This window comes from Equus quagga, chromosome 2, assembly GCF_021613505.1.
Source record: "Equus quagga isolate Etosha38 chromosome 2, UCLA_HA_Equagga_1.0, whole genome shotgun sequence".
Classification (NCBI taxonomy): Eukaryota; Metazoa; Chordata; class Mammalia; order Perissodactyla; family Equidae; genus Equus; species Equus quagga.
The window spans coordinates 158,224,674-158,251,339 of NC_060268.1; the positions used below are offsets into that span (position 1 = coordinate 158,224,674).

At 47.7% G+C, this 26,666-nt stretch overlaps 1 protein-coding gene across 3 annotated transcripts in view; it reads left to right on the top strand.

Annotated features, from left to right (window-relative positions):
* The window catches only part of PDCD11 (programmed cell death 11), a 43,921-nt gene extending 17,975 nt beyond the window's left edge, over window positions 1-25,946 (top strand). For 2 of the 3 annotated variants that reach the window (XM_046653499.1, XM_046653501.1), the window contains exons 13-36: window positions 300-551; window positions 1,131-1,265; window positions 1,796-1,990; window positions 2,801-2,971; window positions 3,965-4,184; window positions 4,981-5,130; window positions 5,546-5,661; window positions 6,962-7,503; window positions 8,414-8,476; window positions 13,371-13,479; window positions 14,868-14,957; window positions 15,168-15,270; window positions 15,699-15,876; window positions 17,887-17,943; window positions 18,544-18,666; window positions 20,097-20,219; window positions 20,627-20,924; window positions 21,149-21,265; window positions 21,940-22,089; window positions 22,310-22,560; window positions 23,295-23,463; window positions 24,040-24,193; window positions 24,647-24,812; window positions 25,560-25,946. In XM_046653499.1, the coding sequence (XP_046509455.1) occupies window positions 300-551; window positions 1,131-1,265; window positions 1,796-1,990; window positions 2,801-2,971; window positions 3,965-4,184; window positions 4,981-5,130; window positions 5,546-5,661; window positions 6,962-7,503; window positions 8,414-8,476; window positions 13,371-13,479; window positions 14,868-14,957; window positions 15,168-15,270; window positions 15,699-15,876; window positions 17,887-17,943; window positions 18,544-18,666; window positions 20,097-20,219; window positions 20,627-20,924; window positions 21,149-21,265; window positions 21,940-22,089; window positions 22,310-22,560; window positions 23,295-23,463; window positions 24,040-24,193; window positions 24,647-24,812; window positions 25,560-25,731 (4,104 nt within the window). In that variant the 3' untranslated portion in view covers window positions 25,732-25,946. The remainder of the gene's footprint in view (window positions 1-299; window positions 552-1,130; window positions 1,266-1,795; window positions 1,991-2,800; window positions 2,972-3,964; window positions 4,185-4,980; window positions 5,131-5,545; window positions 5,662-6,961; window positions 7,504-8,413; window positions 8,477-13,370; window positions 13,480-14,867; window positions 14,958-15,167; window positions 15,271-15,698; window positions 15,877-17,886; window positions 17,944-18,543; window positions 18,667-20,096; window positions 20,220-20,626; window positions 20,925-21,148; window positions 21,266-21,939; window positions 22,090-22,309; window positions 22,561-23,294; window positions 23,464-24,039; window positions 24,194-24,646; window positions 24,813-25,559) is intronic. The other variant, XM_046653502.1, reaches the window with a different exon arrangement.
* Window positions 25,947-26,666: the final 720 nt, after the last annotated feature.

Here is a 26,666-nt window from a genome sequence, read left to right on the forward strand (position 1 = left end):
GTTGGACGAGATGCAGGTGGTCTAGGAGGGAGCTAAGGCAGCGTAGAAGTGAGATAATGAGTGTCACTGCAGGCCCAGGGGGGGTGATTTATGGGAGGAAGTAGATTTGAAATAGAGGTGAGCACTCTCTAGATTGTCATCCAGCAGGATGCAGGGAGGATCTGTGGCTGAAATTATTCTCAGAGGGAAGAGCAGGTTCTTAGAGACTAGGGCCCCTGGGTTAGGGGGTTGTGGAGACCACCAGCTCAGTGGCTCTCTTGGTAATGGTGACTTGATGACAGCCAGTATCCTTTCCCTAGGTTCTGCTTTGTGACCCTGAAGCCAGGAAGCTGATGATGACCCTGAAGAAAACCCTGGTTGAGTCCAAACTACCTGCCATTACCTGCTATGCTGATGCCAAGCCTGGTCTGCAGACACACGGCTTTATCCTCAGGGTCAAGGACTATGGCTGCATTGTGAAGTTCTACAATGATGTGCAGGGACTAGTGCCCAAGCATGAGCTCAGTGCCGAGTATGTCCCTGACCCAGAGAGGGTCTTTTACGCTGGCCAGGTAACCCTTTCCGTGGACGAGCTCCTACCCTTAGTGACCCCATGAACACAGATTTGAAGTAGTAGGAGGGCTACTGTTTAAGGGATAAGGAAGACAGCATGTGGGGCAGTGGGCCTGAGCCAGCTAAGCAGAGGAGATGGGAACAGAGTAGAGAGAAATCCTTAAGGGGGTTCAACGGAAGCCAGTAAGCTAATGAACCTCAGGCCCACAACCTGAAAGCAGTCAGTCTTTACCTATAATACGCTGGTGTCCGGCACATCAGAAAGTGTTGTGGGGCCACTGTCACCACAAGGGGGCACTGCCATAAAACTGGTGAGCCTGGGTCTGTCTAGGAAAAATAATTTTTTAAAACTTGAGTTTATACCAAAAACATTCATTCATGTCTTCCTTTCACCCAAAAGGCTCACTTGTGGGGATTGTGTGCAGCTCGTGGTATGTTTCTTTTCACTGCCTTCTGATCTGATCCAGGGTCTTGGTGGAGCTCCCAAGGCCTCCACAGTGCTCATGGAGGGCCCCTCTCTGCAGGGCCTGACGGGCCTGCTGGGAGGAGTTAGCCAGGCAGGTGTGGTTTCTCACCAGGTGGTGAAGGTGGTGGTGCTGAACTGTGAGCCGTCCAAGGAGAGGATGCTGTTGTCCTTCAAGCTGTTGAGTGATTCAAAGAAAGAGTGTGCTGGACACAATCAGAAGAAAAGAAGAGCTGTAAATGTTGGGCAGGTACCTGGACTTCTCCAGACAAGTTATTTTAGTTTACAGTGGCAGAGAGCAGGGTGCTACTGACACATGGGGTCCTGGAACCCGTGGAGGGGAAAGATCAAGGTAGCTAGCAAAGATTCTGGGACTGGAGAGTATTGAGTTTCTTGAGAGATGATGTCATATATGTTCTTTCCTGTGTGTCAGAACCAATGGAAGTTGTCTAGGAAAGGAAAGTTCTGTTGTGGTATGGCTTTTTGGCAGTATCCTGCTGCCCTCTTTCCTCTCTGGTCCCTAGGGCCAGCCTGCAAGACTGTCTTTCCTCTGGGACCCAGTGGAGGGACTTGGGAGAGGAGTGACGTGAGCGCACAGATGGGTCCTGGTGTGGCGCGGGTGTGCATGCATGTTGGGTCCTTGAAGGGTGGTGTGGGGTGTGGAAGAAAGCTGCTTCTCTGATCTTGACCTCTCAATCATCCCTGGTGCTGGAATTTGATGCCTCTGGTCTCTACCTGACCCAGATGAGGTTGCTTTCTGTCTTTCTCTTTTCTGGGTAGTTGGTGGACGTGAAGGTGTTAGAGAAGACCAAAGATGGGCTGGAGGTGGCTGTCCTGCCCCACAACATTCCTGCTTTTCTCCCCACACCTCATCTGTCAGACCATGTTGCCAACGGCCCACTGTTGTATCACTGGCTCCAGGCTGGCGACACCCTGCACAGAGTCCTGTGTCTGAGCCAGAGTGAGGGACATGTTGTATCCTTTACTGGTATCTGGGGAGCTCTGGGCCCTGGCGGGTCAGGCTCTGCTCTTAGTTGGAAACTCCATGGGAAAAAGTCAGCTATTTGACTTCGGAAATACCTCCATAAAACTGAACCAGTGGCCAAGCCTGCACTTTCCATCTGTTCTTCTGGTGGAAAGTAGGAACAGGATTGAAGTGCTGCCAGCAGATACTGGTGGTAAGGGCAGAGCGGGAGTCCAGGGTATTGGGGAGGCGGCAGTGTGGCCTGCCGGGCCCAGGAGGATATTCCCAGTAGCATGTCTAGCCTTCTTGCACTCAGTGCTTGCCCCTTGAGCTGGAACAGTGAATAAGGTAGCTGTGGTCCTCCTCCTTTCTTTCCCCTTTTTCTCTCTTCCACCCCACTCCCCCCACCAGGGGTTGGTTACTTTGAAGATGGGGACAGTGGAGGGTTGTGTCATGGCAGATCCAGCTGCCAAGCCACAGGGATGAGCCGTTCCCTGTTTGGTTCCCTCCAGTAATCCTGGGGATGAATTAATAGGGAAAGGAATAAAACAGTGGTTCTCAAACTTACGTGTGCATCAGAATCACCTTCAGGGCTCATTCAAACACAGCTTGCTGGGCCCATCCCAGAGTTTCTAATTTCAGTAGGTCTGGGCGTGGTGCTCAAGAATTTGCATTTCTGACAAGATCCAAGTGATGCTGCTGCTGCTGATCTGCACACTTAGAGAATCCTGCAGGAGATGGTGGGGAGTGGAGAAAGGAGATGGGAGAGATGGACATTTCATCAGTCCTTTCTGGGACATTCCTTAATGAGGTGCCACTAGCTCCTTTGCAGGAAACCAGCTTTGGTCTCCACAGTAGAAGGTGGCCAGGATCCCAAGAGCTTCTCAGAAATCCATCCTGGAATGCTGCTCATCGGTTTTGTGAAGAGCATCAAGGACTATGGTGTGTTCGTCCAGTTCCCCTCAGGTCTTAGTGGACTGGCCCCCAAAGCTGTAAGTTCAGCTCCATGCACAAAGGCCTTTGAGGAGACAACAGAGTCGGGGAACCTGAGGGTGGTGGGAAAGAGCAGGATGCTTTGATCCTTGAACATTTGTCAGGGGCGTGATATAGGAGCTGAGATTCAGTCCTTGTTCCTCTTGCCCAGTCCTGTGTCCTGGCTCAGGGCTGTGTCCTCCTGGAGAAAGGGGCACCTTTTCTACTTCATTCTACAACATTGGGTAGGCAGCTGGTGACCAAGAAGGCTTTATTCTCCACTGTGGTGATACTGAGCTTGTTTTTTGTACTCAGCATGTTTAGACATGGAAATTGATTTTCCCGAGCAGCTGTGTACAGGTTTTGTAGCTCTTGGAATTTTTGAGGTTTTAAGGTGCCAGAATACCCTTCAAATTATTACCTCCCCCGTCCATGTCATTGAATCATAACTTTTGGACTAGAAAAGATCCTAGCAATTGCATAGTTGAACCCTCTCTTATGCCTGCTGAGTAAACTGAGACTCAGAGTGGGGAGGAATCTTACCAAAGTCAGTGTAAGACAGTGGTCAGCAAATGGCTTCTCTCTCATTCCTGCCACAGATAAGTCCTAAATGTTTCTTCCTTTTCAGAGGGCTGTCTCCCTGATGTTTTGCCTGGGCAGATCTCATTTACGTCTCCTGCCAGAACAATTTTGAAAATGGGAACAGCGGGGAGGACCTCAGAAAAATGCGTAGTGAGGATTGCCATTCGGTGTCAAAGACGTGGACAGTGAGGTGTCCCTCTGGCTTGCCATTAATGTGCCTTCTCGGCTACGTGCCCTCTAGAAGGCTGGATTGGGCAGCCAGGGCCTCTCCTATATTTTTATGGAAGGAGAGTAGAGTTTTACTTAGGACTGGGGGGAACTTCCTGGGTCCCATCTTCCCCCTCCCACACTCTATTTTGGGTGCATTAAGTGGGTTGTCTTAATAGAAACTTCCTTTGCTTTCTCCATTTTCTGCCCATTCTTCCCGTCAGATCATGAGTGACAAGTTTGTGACCTCCACAAGTGACCACTTTGTCGAGGGGCAGACAGTGGTTGCGAAGGTGACCAACGTGGACGAGGAGAAGCAGCGGATGCTCCTGTCACTGCGGCTCTCGGACTGCACCCTGGGGGACCTGGCTACCACCAGCCTCCTCCTCCTGAGCCAGTGCCTAGAGGAGCGGCAGGGTGTGCGCAGCCTCATGAGCAACCGAGGTGGGGGCAGGAGGGCAGAGGATGAGGGTTGGGTGGAGAGTGTGTGTTTTAAGTAATGCCTGTCTGTTCTGATGAGTTGTTGGGCTTCCCAGAATTTAAAAAAAAAAAAAAAATTGGTAAACTTTTTAATGGGAGTATGACCTGCAGAAGGTACGCAAATCATTAAGTGTACAGCTCAGTAAATGTTTATAAAATGAACGCCCTTGTTTAACTACCACCCAGATTCAGGTAAAGATCATTACCAGCATCCCAGACCCCTCTGTGCTCCCTCCCAGTCCAGAATCATAATTTCCCTTTGTTCTGTGGTCTCAGGTTTGCATTTGTTGTGGAATTTATTCACTGCTTCGCTTTTGTTTTTTCATTCAGCAAATTTATCTGTGGGTCGTATGTGGGTGATAAAATGCAGCAGGGACTTGCTAAAACACTTCGTGAGGGCTTATTACTCTGACCCTCCTAAGCTTTGAACCATTGTGTAGGATTGCTGGAACCCTGGTAGGATTTGAGAACAGGAGGCATGGGAGGGCAGATTCCAAACAGAAAGAATGAAAATTCAGAAACCAGAAGAAAGCATGTTTCTGGTATTGTTTGGCTATTTTCATGAATTATAGCCAGGTAGGACTAGCAAGGGGTACAGGTCTCTGCCTGTGATAGGAGTTTTCATGGCTATTGGACATTTTTACCCAAACTGATTGTACCTTCGCAGTGCTCCACTGTCCTCCGTGAACAGGACATTTCCAAAGGAGAAGAGTGGTGTGACTCTTGTTGCTAATCCCTGTTTCCTTTGGAATTCTGGCAGACTCTGTGTTGATCCAGACGCTGGCTGAGATGACCCCGGGAATGGTCCTTGACTTGGAGGTACAGGAAGTGTTGGAAGATGGCTCTGTGCTGTTCAGTGAGGGCCCAGTGCCTGGCCTGGTCCTGAGAGCCAACAGATATCATCGGGCAGGTGAGTGCTTGTGTCTCACCCATCATGGTTGGTGGAGGAAACCTTTTGCCCTTTGCTCCCTCTCCTGGCTACAAGAGTTCCAAATTCAGAGGGTAGATGGGATGATTCAGTAGAAATTTTTGGCGTGCCTGTCTTGTGTGAATGCAAATCAGAACAACTGACAGCATACTAAAGAAGATTTAGGTGTGAATCTTTTCATTGGTTATAATTGGGTAAATAGAGATTTGACGTATCAGCATGAATTAAGGCGCCCCTGAACTTGAACTGTGGGCGCTAGACCCTTGGTTTCCCCAACCCATATAGACATGTGGCCTCTTTTCTTTTTTATGCCTAAGGGTTTGAGGGCTTGGAGAGATGCTGTCTCCTTCCCCCTGTTCCACGGGGTGATCATGTTGTGTTTGGTTCTGCACTGCAGGGCAGGAGGTAGAATCTGGGCAGAAAAAGAAGGCTGTCATCTTAAATGTTGATATGTTAAAGTTGGAAGTACACGTTTCCCTTTGCCACGATTTGGTGAATAGAAAAGCTAAAAAGGTAAGCTTGCTGAGGACTCCATTTCCATGGTTTCAAATGCGTCACCCACCCTTCCTCTCACACTCTTGGCTCAGGGCACTAATGCAGATTCCTTTAGATAGGGTGACCGTATACCCAGATTTGTCTGGGACATTCCTAGTTTCTACCTCTCGTCCTGGTGTGGTTATTAACTCACTGACTTTCACTCTGGTTCAGAGGATAACTTATATGGTCACCATGTCTTTAGGGCCAGGCTGGTAACGTAAATGAGTGAGGTGGGCCAGGCCGGTTAGGAAGCTGTAGTGGTAGGACTCTGACAGACCGCATGCCCTCCCACAAAGGGTAGGGACTCTTCAGCTCCGTCTGGTTGTTGCCAGGTGGGAACATCTGCATCCAATGTCTTTGATTTTTAAGAAGATGCAGAATGTGGGAAATGTTAGAAACTGTTTTTTTAAAACATCATATGAATCAAGCAAAACATGGCTGTGGGTGGTTCTGACCTCCAGCCTGCTCATCCATACCTTCTCCTGTATGCTGTTGTGTGACAGAAGAACGAGTTCAAGGGAAGTCTCAAAATTAGTAGTATTTTTCTCTGGATGATGTATATATTTGATCGTCATCTATAGTACTTTTTAAGTACCTAATTGCGTAGAGTATGGTATAGAGAATTACGTAGATATAATTCTTAACTTCTTGTTTCTTATAATTTTAAGACTTTAAGAGAGACAAAGAGAACTAGAAAACAACACTAACCCCCTACTAAGGTTCTGGCAGGTCCCTATTCCATTTTATCATCCACATGAAAGCTTGAACATATAAGGATGTCAGCACAGTTGGATTTGGGGGAAAGACAGGCTAAAGGCCTGCACATGATAAGCTCTCAGTAATGACTCTATTTGTTGAATGATTGAAAGAGTGAATAAACTGGGTGGAGAGCTGCAGGACTGAGAGGCTCGAGAACCGGTGTTTTACAGCTGGAGAACTGTTAGAGGTCACCTAGTTATGCATGAGAATCACCTAAGTAACTTTTAAAATTCTGATTCTACTACTTCTAGGATAGGACCTAGGAACCTGAATTCAAAACAAAACAAATGCTATCTCCAGGTGATTCTGATGTGGCACCTTGAGCTCAGTCAAAGTCACCTCAGTGTACAAGAGGGGGTAGCTAGGTCGAGGGAGCGAAGGCTAGTTGGTTACAGCTCAGACTAGCCTTGGGTCCTGTGGACCCCAGAGGGTTTCCCCAGCCCTACCTTGCCCAGTGGGTGATGGACGAGCACCTGTCCTCTGTATGAAGCGGGGATGTGGGCTTTCTGTTTTCCAGCTGAAGAAAGGCAGCGAACACCAGGCGATTGTGCAGCACCTGGAGGAGTCCTTTGCCGTTGCCTCTTTAGTAGAAACTGGCCACCTGGCAGCTTTCTCCCTGACCTCTCACCTCAATGACACCTTCCGCTTTGACTCAGAGAAGTTGCACGTGGGACAGGGTGTCTCCCTAACCCTCAAGACCACAGAACCAGGAGTGACTGGTCTTCTCTTGGCTGTTGAGGGGCCAGCTGCTAAGAGGACCATGAGACAGACCCGGAAGGACTCTGAGGCAGTCGACGAGGATGAGGAAGTGGATGCAACTCTGGTTGTGGGGACTGTGAAGAAGCACACCCTGTCCATTGGGGACATGGTCACAGGGACTGTCAAGTCCATTAAGCCCACCCATGTGGTTGTGACCCTGGCAGATGGCATCATTGGCTGTATCCATGCCTCCCACATTCTAGATGATGTTCCAGTGGGCACTTCTCCTACTGCCAAGCTGAAAGTTGGGAAGACCGTCACTGCCCGAGTGATTGGTGGGCGAGACGTGAAGACCTTCAAGTATGGAGGCTTTTGGGGATGGGCCGGCTTTGAGGGGAGATTGTTGTAACTGTGGGAGGAGGAATGGCAACTGAGGCAGGTTACCAAAAGTTGCACATAGATCAGATTTTCTTTTAGTTAACAAGAACATTCACAAAGAATCTTTTTTTTTTTTAATGGAATATAGTGTAGTGGTTAAGAGCATTGGCTTAGAGTCAGACCTGGGTTTGAATTCCAGAATTGGCACTTAAAATTATGCGACCATGATCATGAGTTGAGTAGTTACTTAACTCTCTGAGTTCTGTTTCCCTAATTTGTAAAGTGAGAGCAATGGGAGTGACAACCTTTTAGGGCCGTTGTGAGGATTGAAAGAAAGAACCTCTAGTATGTAATGTGCCTCGCAGGTTGCCTGACACTTAGTTGTTGCTTGGTATCCATCAGAATTATTATTGTCCATTCTCCACTGCATAGCTTAATTATACTCATCTACTTTAAATCTAGTTACAGTGTGTTATTGTAGCAGAAATCCTTGCTACAATGAGAAAAGCAAAAAATGAATTCAAAGTCTAGCCAATAATTTGCATAATTTCAGTAAGTAATTGTGGGATCTTCAGTAAGTCATTTATTCTCTCTAGACCTCAGCTTCCTTACTTTTGGAATGAAAGAGTTGGGGTACATAGTCTCTAAGGAGAATTCTTTTCAGGGTTTAATATGATGATCTTAAAAGATCAGATGAGCCAGCTCCTTAACATTTATTGCAAAGGATGAGAATAGACACCCTCAGGCCTGGCACATCACCAATGGGTGGTATTGAGATGGAGTGGTGGTGTTTTTAAGCTTGGTTTGGTGGGGAGTAGAGAGAAATTCTGACCTCCAGATTGTAGTGTTACAGAGATTAAGGAAAATGATTTGGCTTTATTTGTTTCTCCAGGTTTCTCCCAATAAGTCATCCCAGATTTATTCGAACCATCCCGGAGCTGAGTGTTCGGCCAAGGTGAGGGGAACCCCCAGGACCGTGGTCTCATGGAAAGAGCACTGGGCTCTGGCCTCAGGAGCCTGAGTTCCAGTCTTGATTCTGCCAGTGTTGTGACTTATTTTGCCTCTCTCTGTCCTGGTTGTCCTATTTCTATAGTAGGAATATTTGTCTATTACAGGGCTAGTTAGAGGGATTATATGAAAATTAATGTAAAAGCTGTTTTCAGGGTTTAAGTATCAGTTGAAAGGCTGATTACGGTTCTGTTTATTGGCATATAATAAAAGGAAACATTTTTTCCTCTCAACCCAGTTTTCTAGAACTCAGTAGTTCCCTAAATAAACAACGTGTAGCCAAGAATGCGTGTTCTTTGAGTGTGAACTCCTGCTTGGTGACTGGGATCTCAGGGCGTGCTCTAGTCAGCTCTGCAGGGGGTTCTGTGAGGGATTCTGGGTGGAGGAGAGCTACTGGTTCCACGTAGTGGTGGATCCAGTTTGTCTGGGATCATTTTTTCAGATGATCTTAAACATTTTGATCCATGGGCCTATCTGCTTCTGCTTCCTCCATTAAAAAAACCCTAGCCTCTCAGAATTGATAGGCCATCAACGAGTGGCCTCTTAATTATCCATCAAAGCTGGATACACGTGACCGTGAGACTAGCTCTCCAGAGTCAGCCCCGGGACCCCTCCAGGTTGTACGTCTTAAGTGCCTAGGGATGTTGTGGAAGGGCCTCTTAAGTAACTTTCAGAGAGTGGGGTTTGGTCAGTGTACTGAAAGGACCAGGATAGAAGTGGAATGTTTCTGAGAAAGCTTGTGTCTGAGGCAGGGATATATTCCTGGAAGACTGAGTTCTAAATGCTAACAACACTCCTGGAACTTCAAAGTAAGCCCTTTAGTTCCAGGATAATGAAATTTGGCGGATGCACTCATTCTTGTTTCATCTGTGGTTTCCTTAGTTTTGTAGATTTTCATTGTGTCCCCCTCCAGTTTCACTGTGAAAATAAAGAGATCTCATCATATTAGTCGTTTTAGTCTGCCGTTTCTTCACCTCTGAGGTGTGATGTCTTGTTTAATTAAGGGTTGAGGTCAAGTAGCTTATTCAGGCTAAGGGTGGATATCTTAAATTAATGAATACTTCAAGGGACAAGGCAGTGAACTTGTGGGAAGACCCACTGGGATCCTAAATGGTTCTTGACCCTCAGAGTGCTAGAACCTCTCATGAACTAACACTGCTGTTGTTGGTCCACCCCCTTGTCTTGGGGGACTGTGCTATGAACCAGAGTGGTGGTACTTGGCTGTAGCAGTGTGGGCCAAGTGCATTTATTGAGGAGGTGGAGAATGGAGAGTTAAAACAACAGACAGGGGCCGGCCCAGTGGTGCAGCGGTTAAGTTCGCACGTTCCGCTTCAGCGGCCTAGGATTCACTGGTTCAGATCCCGGGTGTGGACATGGCAGCGCTTGTCAAGCCATGCTGTGGTAGGCATCCCACATATAAAGTAGAGGAAGATGGGCACGGATGGTAGCTCAGGGCCAGTCTTCCTCAGCAAAAAGAGGAGGATTGGCAGCAGTTAGCTCAGGGCTAATCTTCCTAAAAAATAATAATACTAAAATAAATAAATAAAAATAACAGATGGACAGATAAACTCTAGCACATCTTCCACTTCCTCTGTTCCCCTATGTTATACTGTTAGTTATTTTATTTTAATCAAGGCCCCTGAGAAACATAGTATAAATATAATAGTGGTATTATTGCCATATTTCTCTAATGGTTATGTTTTAAAATACATATTTTGAAGTCAGGAGGAAATTTGTTTAATTGACGGTGTTGACTTATTGAGGAAATGTAGTCGTATTTTCATTCCCGCGTATCCGTGGAGGTCTTGTGCACGAAGGGAATGCCGTCTGTACTAGAGCTGAGGTCAGGATCGTGGAGGGCATTCAAGCTAGAGCCGTCGCTTCCTTCTCAGCTGCTCTTTCGGAGGGGTAGGAGTTCAGGGAGCAGAGCAGTTCAAGAGTCTTAAACTGTATCTCTGGGATTCCTGCTAGTTGCTGAGTTTTCTGTTAGCATTACTTCAGTTATGCCCACCCTTCTTTTTTTGTGGTTATTCTTTTTTGGAGCGGCAGTTTAAAGTCATTTTGGGAAAAGAAAAAAGGGTAACATACTCGTTATATGTATATGTGTTCTATTTTTTGTGGGTTTTTTTGGCTTAAACAACAGACATCTATTTTCTGATAATTCTGGAGGCTAGGAGTCTGAGATGAAGGTGTCGGCAGGGTTTGTTCTTCTGAGTCCTGTCTCCTTGGCTTGTAGATGGCCACCTTCTCCCAGTGTCTTCATGTGGTCTTCCCTTTGTATACCTCTGTGTTGTAATCTCCCTTTTTTTTAATTATTGTGGTAAGAACACATAACATAAATTTATCCTTCACTAGTTTTTAAGTGTTTGTTACAGTATCATTAACTATATGCACATTATTGTATAACAGATCTCTAGAATTTTTTCATTTTATGACTGAAACTCTATACCCATTGAACAATTCTCTGCCCCACCCCCCACGAGGTGGCAGCCTCTGACAACCACCATTCTGCTTTCTGTTTTCTGGAGTTTGATCACTTTAGATACCTCATATAAGTGGAGTCATGCACACTCCTTCTGTGACTGGCCTATTTCACTTAGCATAATGTCCTCAAGGATCATCCGTGTTGTAGCAGATAGCAGGATTTCCTACTTTTTTAAAGCTGAGTAATATTCCATTGTGTCTCTGTACCACATTTTCTTTATCCCTTCATCCATCAATGGACATTTAGGTTGCTTCCACATCTTGGCTATTGCGAATAATGCTGCAGTGAACATGGGTGTACGATATCTCTTTGAGATCTTCTTCGGTTCTTTTGGATGTGCAGTCATGTTTTGCTTAGCGATGGGGATTCTGAAAAATGCATTGTTAGGCGATTTCATTGTTGTGCAAACATCATAGTGCGTACTTACCACCGTTGTATATGCAATCGTTGACTGACATGTTGTTATGTGGCACGTGACTGTGTACCCAGAAGTAGGAATGCTGGATCGTATGGTAGTTATATTTTCAGTTTTTTGAGGAGCTTCCGTACTATTTTCTATAGCAGCTGTGCCATTTTACAGTCCTACCAACAGTGTACAGGGAGGGGTTCCCTTTACTCCACATCCTCACCAACACTTGTTCTGTTACATTGCTACAAGTGTGAAGTGATATCTCACTATGGTTTTGATTTGTATTTTCCTGATGTTTAGTGATGTTGAGCACCTTTTCCTGTGCTTCTCAGCCATATGTATCTTCTTTGGGGAAATGTGTATTCAAGTCCTGTTTTCTTAATTGGGTTATTTGGTTTTTGTTATTGAGTTGTAGCTTAATCTCTTCCTATAAGAACACCAGTCATACTGGATTAAGGCCCACCCTGACAACTTCATTTTAACTTTCTTCCTTTTTAAATTCCCTGTCTCCAGATACAGTCACATTCTGAGGTACTGGGGATTAGTACTTCAACATGTCAATCTGAGGGGGAGAGGGGTGCACAATTCAGCCCATAACAGACATTCTAATGTCACCTAACTATGTAAGTTTCATCCGAACTATAACTTATATAACTATATAAGTTCATCCCAACTGTAAACTGCATTAGAGATAACGTGTGTACATTGTCTGTTATAGTGCCAGGCACACGGAAGTTGTGTGTGTGTGCGCGTGTTAAGAAATAACAGTTTACAGATGCTCTCTTCCCTAGGCTTCTCTCTCCTCGTCCCAGAGGATGAATTCCCCAGTATTAATTTCATGTATATCCAGCTCTTGCTTTTATACTTTAATTATATATACACATATATATGTACATATATATCTACAAAAAATTCTGTAGTTTTCAAATTTTACTGCGATGCTGACTTAATATTTTGTAACTTGTTTTTTTCACTCAAAATTTTGTTTTTTGAGATCTATCCATTTTTGTGCCTGTAATTAAAGTAGTAATCTGTCCTATGAATGTGCCAAACTATGTATGTCTCAAACTGATGGAGGACATATAAGGTGGTTTCCAGTTTTTCTCGTTTATAAGCAATGCCACAATGAACATCCTTGAACTTGTTCCGTTGTGCATCCATCCAAGGATTTCTCTAGGGTGGAATTGCTGGGTCATAGGATATCTGCATTTCCAACTTTACTAGTATGTGAAGGTTCTCATTTTTCTATATTCACCAATACTTGCTATTATTATATGTTACACTTTTATTGGTAGTACTTGTACCATTTTATTGATGGGTTTTGTTTTCTCTTAGAAATTACCTGAATTGGTAAGCTGGGCTGGGTCGGAAGGGTGGGAGTTTTGTGATGCCTTTGAAGTAATTTGTGGACTGATAACCTTCAGACCACACCCATTGTTGCTTTTCTGAGAAGAAAAAGAGAGTTAAGAAGGTGATGGTGGCAAGGGGCCTAGGGGACAGAGCCCTGGAGTTTTGAATCAGAGCCCCAACTTCAGCTCCTGGTTTAATAGCATAAAATGAGTTTAGTAATATCTACCCTGCCTGATTCACACATGACACTGTTGTCACATGCAGTGAGAGATTATTTGTGAAAGCCGTTCTGCAAACTGTAAAGCGATAGCTAAAGTCTTCTGTAAGAAGTAAAACAGTTTTGTCTCCTAAATTTATGGATTGTTGTAGGCTGCTACCTCTTTTGTAGCTTGTTCATATCTAGGCGAGCGCGAGGGCAAAGATTAGCTCAAGTATTGTGGACATTCCTCTTTAAGGAGCGAAATGGGGGTGCGGGAGGTGTGTGTGAGTTAGGGGAGTCCTGTACAATCGATCCGTGACCACTTGGGGGAGATGTTTTCTAAGCTAGAAGCTTCTCCAGAGGTTGCTTTACTCTTTCCTTGGCCTTTCTGCCAACAGCGAGCTGGAGAAGGATGGCCACACCGCTCTCAACACGCACTCTGTCAGCCCCTTGGAGAAGATTAAACAGTACCAGGCTGGTCAGACCGTGACTTGCTTCTTGAAGAAGGTGAGTAGTGCACGCCGTGCAGTGCGACGCCATCCTTTCAGAAGGAAAGGGGGAGAAGCTGGAGACAAAGGGCACTGGCACTAGGCATTTGATTCTGTTCGCTGCTGTGTTGGTTTGTGGGAGACCATATAAGGCCTTTGCTCCTAGAAAACTTCTGGTCTAATCAAAGAGCTGAAATTAGGGTTTACAAAACAGTTAACCAGCAACTCACAGTTCAACGTGCTTGTAGATTAATTGTACAAATTACAAAGAAAAATATATCATAGAGCAAGACTTCAATGCAGTATTGGATTTACGTCCTTACCTTTCATAAGACTCAGGTGCAGTGCAAAACAATACATAACGGGGTGCCAGAGTATTTGTTCTAACCCCAAGTGGAACAGGAGTTCAAGAAAGGGAGGAGATCGCTAAGAGCTGTGCTGGTTGGAATATATCAGAGAGAGTTGGACGTGTTTGGCCTTGAGGGATCACTCCTCTTCTTTGCTGCCAGATTCTTCTTCCATAAGCACTGTGTGAGCGTGTCACTGAGGCTTGGTCCCCTTAGTTACCTGTTGTCTATAGGTGGGGTTCCTAAACCCCAGATGCCTTAGAATGAGACTTAAGGCTCTTCATACTCGGACCTCACGCACCCTCTGTGCCAATCACTCTGAAAACCTTTTTCCTTTCTTGTCTTTATTTCTGCAGCTGGAGTACCCTCTATTCCTATTGCCTCCAGCCCATCAAGGTCCAGCCCAGATAACCCTCCCTTATTACTAGTTCTACATAGTCCCATAGCATATTTTTCTCCCTATTGTACTTCCACTGCTCTAGTTATTTGCATACTCATTTACTCTTTGTAGATTGTGATCTCCTTGAAGGCAGGGCCTGGCTTTTATTTATCACTATGATGCCATATGCATAGTGGCTGTTTGATAAATGTTTTGTTGAATTGACTTGAAAATTGGGGGGTGTGTTTAGAGCAGGGCCCTGTGCAAACAGTGAAGGATAAAAATCTTAAATTTATTTAGAAGTAGAGGTTGGCTCCTGGAGATGATTAACAATCACTGGGCACAGCTGAGCTTGGAGGCAGCTGCAGAGATCAGTGGGGTTGGTCCTACTTCTTGAGGACATCTCTGAGGTCGTTTTTGCCTCCTCATCAGCTGGGGCACCAGGAGGGAGGCATGTTCTGTAGGCTGGCGAAGAGTCTGAGCTAACTCTGAGGGAAGCGTGGGACGTGGAGGTTGGCCAGGGCCAGTGGGATGTCGGGGTGGATTCCTGTCCCTTGGAGAAATGCAGGATTAGGGCCCTTTCAATGCTGTGATTTTAGGAGAGTCTGTGTTTTAGTGAAGAGAAAAGAAGAGAGACTTGTATCTGTCCTGTTCCATTTCTTCTGGTTTTTTTTCTCCCAGTACAATGTGGTTAAGAAATGGCTTGAGGTGGAGATTGCTCCGGACATCCGGGGGAGAATTCCCTTGTTGCTCACTTCTCTCAGCTTCAAGGTCAGTGTGCTTGAGATCCCTGGAGAGGAAACGCGGGCTCCCTAAGCTCAACTCAGTGTCTGGTGGGTGTGTTCACAGTGGGTACAAGGAACCGTGTGCTTATGCACAGCTTGGTTTGGGGGAGACTTACTGTAGAGACTTAAATGATGTGATTTTGGATAAATGACACATCTTTCTTCAAACATTAGAGGAATTTTCTTGTCCTTCCAGGTTCTGAAACATCCAGATAAGAAGTTCCAGATTGGCCAGGCCCTGAAGGCCACCGTGGTTAACCCAGATTCTTCCAAGGCTTTCTTGTGTCTCTCGCTCATAGGTGTGGTGATGAATGGTGCCTGCTCAGGGAAGGGAAGAGTGGAAAGGAGTGGGAAGGGGTCTTCAGTTGTTGCCCAGGTTGAAGGATGCCTTCAGTATTGGAGGCCTCAGAAAGCCTAGTGTGGTTGGTGCCTTCTTGGAACAGTTTTTCTTTTGGGACTTTGTTCTCTGGCCTGTGTCACTCTTCTACTGTCTGAGTCACCTTTACCTACACAGTTGGTTTTCTCAAGTCCCTCAGAAAGGGTTGTCCACTACATGGCCCTGAGAATACGGTGTGGTAATCTGAGTCTTCGTGGTCATTCTGGTCCGCTCAGCCTAGACACCCCAAGTCTGGACAGCCTCCCCCTTCCCCAGCCTGGGGTTGTGCAGCATTCCAGCTCTTTCTTGGCTCTTTTCCTCCTCCCTGAATCAGGTTCATTCTCTTACCAGGTCCTCACAATCTCGAGAAAGGGGAAGTGGCCATGGGCCGAGTGGTGAAGGTGACTCCCAAGAAGGGGCTGACTGTTTCCTTCCCCTTTGGGAAGATCGGAAGAGTCAGCATATTTCACGTGAGTGACTCCTACTCGGAGACGCCCCTGGAAGACTTCATCCCGCAGAAGGTTGTCAGGTAGGCCAAGTTTTTTCCTCTTTTCACCTGTCTGTGGGATTGGTAGAGTTAAAATATATATACATGTGTACATATATATACACACGTATATATCTAAGTAATGCATGGTTTTGTACCAGAAAAAAATAGTATATAAAACAGAAAGTGAAAATTTCTATTGCTCGTCTCTTTTTCCACCACTTTTCACCGTTATATACTTTGGTCTCTAACTTTCAAGACTTTAACACATACATAGGAATAATTTTCCTTTATGTAATAATAGAATTTCATTTTATATACTATTCTGCACTCTCTTTTTTCTCATAGCAGTTTCTCATGGACTTTTTCTTTTCCTATGCTAGTGTATCTAAATCTTCCTTGTTCTTTTACCTTATTTTTAGTATTTTTTTAGCATTCCATTGTGTATTTTTTTATCGGAATTTATGTAAGCAATTCCCTGCTGATGGACCGTGATGTTGAAGTGAATATCTTTGCACGTGTGTTCCGATACTAGTGCGAGTATATCTGTGGAGTACAGTCAACGGGTCAAGCAATGTTATACATTGTGCCAAATTCCCCCCAAAGGGCTGTGCTGATTTTTATCTTCATTAACAATAAATGTGACTCTCTGTTTCTTGTACCCCTACCAACCCTGGGTATTCTTCATTTTTAATCTTAGCCATTGAATAGGCAAAAATTGATCTCTCATTTTAATTGGCGTTTCTCTAACTGGTCGTTTTCCCCCTTTATTGGCTGTTGACATTTGTTCTGTGCTTTGCTTGTCCAAGTTGCTTGCTCATTTTTACACTGAAGCAGTCATCTTTTTAATTTTCTGAGAATTGATCTGTAGGAGTTCTGTCAGAGGAAAGGGGCGTTTTATAGTTGGGGGGCTTTCTTTATGAACTATTTCGATGCACAAAAGTGAACTACCTCAGAGTTTTGAGCCCTTTTGATAGCCTGAATAAATTAGCATCAAAGAGGCAGACTTCAGCCTGATGCAGTGAAGACTTTTCTGGGGATCAAAATTAGCTGACAGTGGAGTGGACGCCTTCAGGAGGCAGAGACTGAAAAGTGTAATTGCTCCTTCCCATCTTGAGTATTCCAGCCACTGGCACCTGCCGAAAGTCTCCACCACTTGTCAGAGCTAAACAGCACAAGATACCCAGGCCTGGGAGAAGAAATAGACTGCCCAGAGAGACCGGGATCTCTCCGCTGTGTCTCTTGAGGCTTACAAAATGCAAGTGTGACTTTTAGCAAAGTATTTATTTTAAATACATTGTATTATAGCCACACCTGTGAGAAGCATTCAGTTGCAATTCCTTCATCTGTCAAATGTGGGTAATAAGTTAATTGCCTAAAGGTCCCTTCCCACTTTAAGGGCTATGACGCCATCTTATAAGAGGCAAGCACCTGTCGTGGGGAAAATTTGGACTGTATTGTTGCTGAGATCCTTCCTACGCTAAGATTCTAGACTTTGCAACTTTGGGCTACTAACTGACATTTTACATGAAATAAATTTGGAAATGCAACCAAAAAGTAAACCCTGCTTTCCTCCCGGAAGCTGCCCTGCTCAGGCCTCTCTGATCGGCCTCCTCAACTAGTGCTGTTAGTCTGTACCGGCACATGGGTCGTCCCCTGGTCACAGTTTCCTGTGGTTAGTCTCTCTCTCCACTGAGATCACACATACCCAGGTCCTCACACGGGGCTGTTTCATCTCCTAAATACTCACCACGTGGCTCTCTCTGTCTTCCAGGGCGCTTTCGTGTCTCCTCTTATTTTCTTCTCCCAGTACCTTTCTTGGGTAAGAAGAACAGGTGGTATTATTTTTACTTGACAGACGGGTAAACTGAGGCCCGAGAGGTGACTTGTCCCTCAGCAGGTTTGCAACAGAAAGAAAACCAGAGCCCAGGTGTTATGTCTCCTCACTCTTGCCTGTTGGTTGATCAGCCTGTGGAGAGGAAGCTGGGCCCCTCTGCTGTCTCCCGAGGTGCTGAAAAGTCAGCGTTTCCTTCTCTTTTGCTCTCCTTCCAGGTGTTATGTCCTGTCCACTGCAGGCCATGTATTGACTTTGTCCCTGCGATCGTCCAGGTGAGTGTCTGTGTTGTTGGGACAAAAGCGGGGAGAACCCACTCAGAGGACAGAGGAGAGGCTCCATGGAACCTTGGCTTCCCACCTTTATTCTCTGCTTGTCCCCTTTGTACCCTGCCCTGCTTTTACCCAGAAAACCTGAGGACATTCAGATTGCTAGAAGAACCTTTCTGCCAGGTTCTTGTTTCCCAGGGAAAGGTTCGATGTCCAAATGTCGGTGGTCTAGGTTGACAGACGGTGGCCCTGGTGAGGGGAGATGATTGGGTTCCACAGGAGGGGTAAATGTGTCATGGAGTGGATTGGCCTGAGGTCAGCTTGTGCCCTGGTCAGAAATGGCTGTTTATGAGGCCAGCGCTTTAGGTTTGGCCTCCCTCTGGCTCCGTCAGCCTCTCCCTGTTTCTGCGTAGCCAGCTCGCAGACACGTGTTCCCGGCTGACAGGACTTCAGGAGAGAGTAGGGCTGGGCTCTAAAGGTTACATCCTACTGACAGGGCCAGAGTCATATATTTACAAACAAACTTTGATTATCCCTGGTGAGCTGGGGGTGAGAGTGGGGAAAAGGGGATCGGTATCTGTGTATGTAAGCCTTTTATTCCTTTAGGACAAACCCAGAGACAAAAAGCAAAATAGCAGATCCTGAGATTAACTCCCTGAAGGACATTCGGGAAGGGCAGCTGCTGAGAGGCTATGTGAAGTCCGTCCAGCCGCACGGTGTGCTCTTTGGGTGAGTGAGGTGGGGCCTGGGGACAGGGCCAGACCCAGTGCCCTCCTGGGCCCGTCCTGTTGTGGTCCACTGCATCCCTCAGTCAGCTTCTCTGAACGGAATATGAAGGAAGGAGAGTCTAAATTCCCCTCAGTTTTTTAAATTCCAAGTTGTTGGGTTTTTTTTTTTCTATTTTATTTTTCATTGAGGTTATGATAGTTTACAACCTTGTAAAATTTCAGTTTTACATTATTATTTGTAAGTCATATTGTAGGTGCACCACTTCATCCTTTGTGCCTACCTGTCACTCCCCTTTCCCCTGGTAACTACTAATCTGTTCTCTTTGTCCATGTGTTTCTTTATCTTCCACATATGAGTGGAGTCATACAGAGATTGTCTTTCTCTGTCTGGCTTACTTTACTTAACATAATACCCTCAAGGTCCATCCATGTTGTTGTCAATGGGACAATTTTATCCTTTTTTTTAATGGCTGAGTAGTATTCCATTGTGTATATATACCATATTTTCTTTATCCAGTCATTAGTCAATGGGCACTGAGGTTGCTTCCACTTCTTGGCTATTGTGAATAATGCTGCAGTGAACATAGGGGTGCATGGGTCTCTTTGAATTGCTGATTTCAAGTTCTTTGGCTAGGTACCCAGTAGTGGGATGGCTGGGTCATATGGTATTTCTATTTTTAATTTTTTGAGAACTCTTCATACTGTTTTCCATAGTGGCTGCACCAGTTTGCATTCCCACCAGCAGAGTATGAGGGTTCCTTTTTCTCCACAACCTCTCCATTTATTTTTTGTCTTGGTTATTTTAGCCATTCTAACGGGTGTAAGGTGATATCCTAGTGTAGTTTTGATTTGCATTTCCCTGATGATCAGTGATGAACATTTTTTCGTGTGCCTATTGGCTATCCGTATATCTTCTTTGGAGAAATGTCTGTTCATGTCCCCTGCCCATTTTTTGATTGGGTTGTTTGTTGTTGAGTTGAAATTCCAAGTTTTTTTATACTTTAAAAAAAGTGTTGAATTATTCTTGTTTGGTGTTTTCAACAAAGAGTATGTCATGTCCATGATCGTGATTTGTAAATGTCCTGTGAAATCACGTGGTGGTCACAGCCACCAGATCTTACACCCTTCCCTGCTATAATCACGTTTCCTCGTTTTCTTCTTGTCTTTCTAGCAGTTGGTGATTTATACACTGATGCTCACATGTGCGGTGGGCGGGGAGGAAATAGCCTTCAATCATGTCTTCATTAGGCTTGATAATTTTTTCCAGTTTACAAAGCCCTCTTGATCTTGTTGAATGCCAGGAACTTACGTCTGTTTAAATCCTTGTCACAACTTGGGTGTCTGGGAAAGTAGAGACCCTAGGCTTGGCTGGGACTCTGTTACTCTGTTTTTGTATTTGTGACCACAGGACCCTTGTCTCTCTCTTGTCAGCCTCGGCCCCTCAGTTGTGGGTTTGGCCCAGTACCCACATGTCTCCCAGTACAGCCCGACCGAGAAAGCCCTTTATAACAGACACCTCCCCGAAGGGAAGCTGCTCACAGCCAAGGTCCTGAGGTAGGTGCCTTAGCTCTCTTTCCTTCTGTCTCTCACCCTTTGTCTGGGAGCCCCGGGGAGGAGATTTAGAGGTAAACTGTAGGCGTAGTGGTGAATGCAATGTTCAGATAAATGAAATCCCTTTGTTTGGAGCCTTCTACCTAAGCTCCTAAAAGCAAATGTGGAGACTTTCTGCATAGGCACCTGTTGTTGGGGACAAAGCAGGGGACCATCACGACCACCCCCTCTATTTTTCTGCTTAGCATGGTAAAATGTACAAACCATTCCTAAGAATACCCAGTGGATTCCAAGGCAAGTGGGGCAGGGCCCAGAAAATTCTGGGCTGATCAGGAGAGAAAGGCCCAAGCTGCTTGCGGTGCCTGTAGTCTGTCGTCTTCATTGTCCACCTCCCTCTCTCCCTGTCGTAGCCTGAACCACCAGAAGAACCTGGTAGAGCTGTCGTTCCTCCCGGGTGACACTGGGAAGCCGGACGTGTTTCCCGCCTCCCTAGGACTGCCGCTTCTGAAGCCAGAGGAGAGGAGAATAGAGGCAGAGGTAGACCGCGAAGGAGAGGAGAAGGAGAGGAAGAAGAATCAGAAAAGGAAAGAGAAGAGGAGCCAGAAGGGGCAGGAGGAGGCGCAGCTACCCAGCAAGAAGAAAGAGCCCCAGAAACCACAAGCGAAGAAGCAGGGCAAGCGGCTGCGCCTGGAGTCTGAAAGTGGACAGGTACGTCCCTCAGGGAGGGTGGCCTCGCCTCTTGTGAAAAGCAGAGCCCTTCAAAACTCGGCCAGGCAGCGGCCTAGCCTTCTCTTGGACTGACAGCAGCGTGAGTTTGGAGGCCAGGCACTGGGTGGTACCAGGAGGGGCCGGGGATGGCATTGCCCTGGGCCACTGGAGGTGCTCCTGGGCAAGGAGGGTGGCTTGGCATTTTTCCCCACCTGTCATCTCAGGAGAGAGTGAACAAGAAGCAAAAGAAAGCCGCTCCATCAGAGGGAGACGACAGTGGTGTCGAGGTGTATTATCGGGAAGGAGAAGAGGAGATAGAAGAGACAAGTGTGCTGCCCAAGGTGAGGGACCACACCTGCTCGGGGAGAGAAGGCAGCTCTGGGGAGGGAAGTCCTCAGTCGCCTGCCTCGGAGCTGGGCTGTCTTCGGCCCCATCCTCTTCTCTCTCATTTCCTATAAAATAGGAAAAGTGAGGCTACTAGTTTCCTCAGTTGGTCATCGGCTCCCTGAGGACAGGGACCCCGTCTTACCCATAGAGTGGGCTGCATAAGATAAACTCTAATCAGTGTTACTGGCTGGAGCAGAATTAAGTAGTGGGGTGGGCAGATAGAGGGGGCCTGGCCTTTCTGCGCCTCTGTCCCCCTCTGAAGAAAGGAGAGCAGTTCTACTTGAACTGAGGGGACTGGGTATGGAAGGACTTCCCAGACTTGAGGGACTCACGGCCCTGCCACCTTCAGAACGTTTGTCATATCTCTGTCCTGGCTCTACTGTTATTTTATACACGTGTGTAGATGTGTATATGCACACATACCTATTCTGAAACTTTGTTACCTAAATGAATTTATTTACAAAGAAAGCTTTTCTGTCACTACTATAAAGTTTCCCCAGTGGACCGGGACCTGGCCTGGCCCTGGGAGGAGCGGAAAGGTGTCCGGGCATGGTGGGGGTCCCTGCTCCAGGTGGGACGGAGCTGGGGAACAGGAGTGCCTTCCTCACATGCCTTTGTGATCCTCCAGGGGAAGCCGACCAGGCCAGCAGAAGTGCCCCGGCTGCAGCTGTCTTCTGGCTTTGTTTGGGATGTGGGGCTAGACTCTCTGACCCCGGCCTTGCCACTTCGAGGAGAGAGCTCCGACAGCGAGGAGGACGAGAAGCCACAGCAATCCATGGTGTCGTATTTTGTAGGGCTTTGTCCTTTGTGCAGGGACCCCTTGGTGCCAGTCCCTGTGCTTTGTCCGAGCCTGGGTGTCTCTTGCAGCGGGTGGGGCGGTCTCAGGCCAAGAAGTATTTATAGAGCTCGTGGACTGCCCTGCCCACTCATGGTCTCTGCCACAGACCTCCCCAGGGTCTGAGGAGCAGATTGCTCACTTGTTTTTCTTCCTTCCCCAGCAGAAGAAGAAAAGCAAGAAGGAAAGGGAGTTGGAGAAGCAGAAGGCAGAGAAAGAGCTGTCCCGCATCGAGGAGGCCCTGATGGATCCCGGGCGACAGCCAGAGTCAGCAGATGATTTTGACCGACTCGTGCTGAGCTCCCCCAACAGCTCCATCCTGTGGCTGCAGTACATGGCCTTCCACCTGCAGGCCACGGAGATCGAGAAGGCCCGGGCTGTGGCTGAGAGGGCTCTCAAGACTATTTCCTTCAGGTCTCGGCTTTGCACCCACCGTAGGGAGGGCCCTTTCGACAGGGAGGGCCGTGTCTCCCCAGGTTGCAGGGCTTGCTGCCTATGGGTCATTTCCTCCTCGGCAGGCTGACAGCAGTTTCAGTGGCTGCCACCAGGGGCCCCTGGGTTCCCAGGCTTTCTCTCCTAGAGGGGCCATCTGTGAAACAGATCTGCTCATTTATAATTTATAGTCCTCTTCACTGAAATAGCTAAGGGTAATATTTACCAGAGTCCCTACACTAAATAAGGTGTCCAACTTAGAGCACAAGTAGAACAAGGAAACATGTCTGCACACACCTGGGTGAAAACCCTCTAGGTGGCCATTTCCAGGCAGAGAGTAGAGTGAGTTTCCTGAAGGCTAGGGAAGAGGATGGCGATCCTTTGCTTCATTCTCTTAGTGTGGGGAGAGAAGCACACCAGAGGTTCTGCTCCTTCCAGCCCACCCTCAGGCCAGTTTAACATCTGATAGGCTTCCTTCCTGGGAATGGAGGCAGAAACAAGGGGAGCCCCAGACCCAGTAGTGGAGGGGGCGGGGTTCCTGCTTCTGTGTGAGCTGCAGGGAACGTGGTCTCTTAGTACGAGCACTTGGGGTGGGAACTGAGGACAGGATGGAGCTTGGGGAGGAAGAAGTACCTTCAGTCAACATGCCCACATGGGCATCAGGGGCTCGTTGGGCTGAGATGGTGGAGCTCATGGGCTGCCTGCTCTCCCTCTAGAGAGGAGCAGGAGAAGCTGAACGTGTGGGTGGCACTGCTGAACCTAGAAAACATGTACGGCTCTCAGGAGTCACTGACCAAGGTCTTCGAGCGGGCTGTGCAGTACAACGAGCCTCTCAAGGTCTTTCTCCATCTGGCTGACATCTACACCAAGTCAGAGAAATTCCAGGTAGGAGTCTGGGCCAGGTGGCCTGCTGCCAGGGGGTCCTCAGCCACTCGAAACTAACTCCTGGGAGTCATAGAGGCATCTGGGAAGAGCCCCACATTCTGGATCCAGTCCTGCTCCATGACATCTGGGCCCTAACTTGCTCATCTTCCAAGTGGGAGAAGTCATTTCTCCCCACCTACGCTTTAGGAACGTGGGGTGAAGATGAGAGAAATGAAGGGACACTGGGCCCCTGGTGTGTATCCTTTGGGCTGCTGACAGGGGTGTTACAGACAGAAGGTGACATCTCAGCCCAGTGTCCCCTTTCCATCTCTCCTGTACTCACTTGTCATTCTCTCGTCTAGTCTTAGGGCCTCCTTACAGGCACAGGATTAGTTGAGAGCCTCCCCATTGTGTCAGGCCTCCTCGTGTGCTCTCCTCATCTCTCTGAGCCTGCCTGCTGCCTCCAGCTTCTAGAGTTGGGCCTACTCAGTGACTGGAGTCTGTGAGCCCAAGTCTAACTTCCCACAAGCATAGCTGCTTGTCTCTATTGTTGCTGCCTCTGTCGTATCATCTCACCTTACCTCGTCTTTCCCACAGGAAGCTGGTGAACTCTACAATCGGATGCTGAAGCGTTTCCGGCAGGAGAAAGCTGTCTGGATCAAATATGGTGCCTTTCTTCTGCGGAGGGGCCAGGCTGGGGCCAGTCACCGTGTGATGCAGCGAGCCCTCGAGTGCCTGCCCGTTAAAGAGCGTGAGTGCTCACTCCCTCCTACTGGCCCATTCCTGAACACGTTAGGCTCTCTTATCTGGTCACAGGGATTGGAGGTCTTCTCGTCTGAGGCGGGTATTAGGAAAGCCTTGTGGAGGGTACATAGCTCTCTCTCTGTTGATTATATGCTCATGAACATAATGCTTTTTGCATTTAAAATGCTAAACTCCAAAGATGGAGGAACAAAAAGCAATTAGCATTAACTCTGTTGTCCCTGTCCCACTCCCCTTTCTGGGCCCAGAGAGTAGAGTGTCTGCAATGGGAGTTGTAGATCAGAGCCCAGCTGTGTATTTGGCCCTAAACCCACCCCACTGTCCCTCTTGTCATCACCAAGGTCTTGGGACCCACGAATAGGGAGTCGTGAGTGTGACTGTCCTTGCAGCACATTCTCTTGTGGCGACGAGTCTGTCTGCTTTGTGTGTCCCCTCCCTGCAGACGTGGATGTGATTGCCAAGTTTGCCCAGCTTGAGTTCCAGCTGGGGGATGCAGAGCGGGCCAAAGCCATTTTTGAGAACACGCTAAGCACCTACCCAAAGCGCACGGATGTCTGGTCGGTCTACATCGACATGATCATCAAGCATGGCAGCCAGAAGGAAGTCCGGTGAGAGGGGAAAACAGACCAGGGCTCAATTCCCTGTGAGGGGTTAGGGACATGGGCCAAGCAGATGAGGTTTAGCCCCACAGAAGCTCCCAGCCTCCCCGGTTCTCTTCCTCTATCTGGAAAAACAGCTTTGACATGACATAACACGTCCTATGGCATTCACTTTTCCACCTTCTTTTTCTGCCTCAGGGGCCAGCCTCCCGTCTGTGTGTGGCACCTTGGGTGGGAGGTGGCTGGCCCTGGCCTGGGAGCCAGGAGGCTTGGGTTTCCCTCCTGATTAACCCTGTGCCAGCTCTCGTTGTAGAGAGTGTTCACAGGCCTTATCCTGGTGCTGTCCACCAGCATCCCCACGAGGTGGGGGGGATTAGAGATGGGTAGACTGAGTCCAGAAAGAACTAGTGCCTCGCCCAAATCCATCAGTGAGTTTTAAGCAGGGCTTTTCTCACAGATCCGTACCTCACTGTGTCCCCCTATCTTAGTAGCTTTGTCTTGATTCCCTGTGTGACTTCAGGCCAGTAAGTCCTTTAGCACCTGTGGGTGTCTGTCTGCTCATCTGGAAGGTGAGGGTGGTGTTTCTCTCCCCATGCTCATGCTGGGAGTTTATAACGGTAATAAAAATAAAGATAGAAGTGGGAGTGCTGGCTAACAGAGTCCCTGGCTCCGGAGCCAGAAAGCAAGTGGGGGAAGGTTAGCGGGAATCGTGTGTCCAGGGCCCAGGAGGCAGATGCTGCCTGCTCTTCCTCACAGGGACATCTTTGAGCGGGTCATTCACCTGAGCCTGGCCCCCAAGCGAATGAAATTCTTCTTCAAGCGCTACCTGGACTACGAGAAGCAGCACGGCACTGAGAAGGATGTGCAGGCAGTCAAGGCGAAGGCCCTGGAGTACGTGGAGGCCAAGAGCTCCGTGTTGGAGGACTAGTGGCAGGCGGGCTCCGGACGGCCACCGTCAGCAGCAGGCCCGCCCAGCGGAACCTCAGGCGCCGGGGCAGTTGAAAAACTATGGTGCCTGAGGACTCTATTTAAGTGCTGCTTTTTCTGCAGCACCCTTGGGGTAATCCTGTTAGGATAAAAAAGAACTTGAGATTTCTTGTAATTACTTTTTGCTTGTTTTAAGTATCAATTTATTCCATCTTTTTTCTTGTCTGAGGCTGCTCAGTGGTGGCAGGCAACAGGCTCCTGGACCCCCAGAAGACTTGAGGGTCTCTCCTTCATGGCAGTTCCCTGGGGAACAGGAATGGAGGGCTGACTCCTGAGCCTTGTGAGGTCAGGATCCCACTTTGGCCCTGGTAGGCTCTTGGTCCGGCCAGAAGGGGGTCAGCAGGGTCCAGGGAGCGGACCCCCTGCCCTGGATCTTGGAGTCTCTGGGCATTCCCTCAGCCTCAGCTCAGCTGGCACCTTGTGCCCTTTTGTGGAGGCTGTGAGGCTGGGACAGGAGGACAGAGGTGGAGCCCAGAAAGGAAAATTGGGGAACCTGAGCGCCTTAGAGGAAAGCCACAGGTATTGGCTTAAACCACCTGGTGATGTCTCCTCACAGGCCCACCAGGGCCAGACTACCCACCTCTCCAAATTGGGTGCCTCATTTGTGAAATGGGGTTAAAAAGTCCTACCTTGAAGGCTGGTTCTGTGGATTAAACGAGAGCGTAAGTGTTGGGTGCTGCTGCCAGGCCTGGCAGGGAGGAGGCTCAGGGAGGACCTAGACCAATGTGCTGTGTGGCTTTGGGGAGAGACACGGTTTCTCTGTGTCTCCTTGTAGCTCCTCTGGGGAGAGGTTGCTGGGCAGAGGGCATCGACTGGCTTGGTGGTGGTTCTTGAGTCCTGAGGGAGAGGGGACATGATGGACCCACCACACCCACA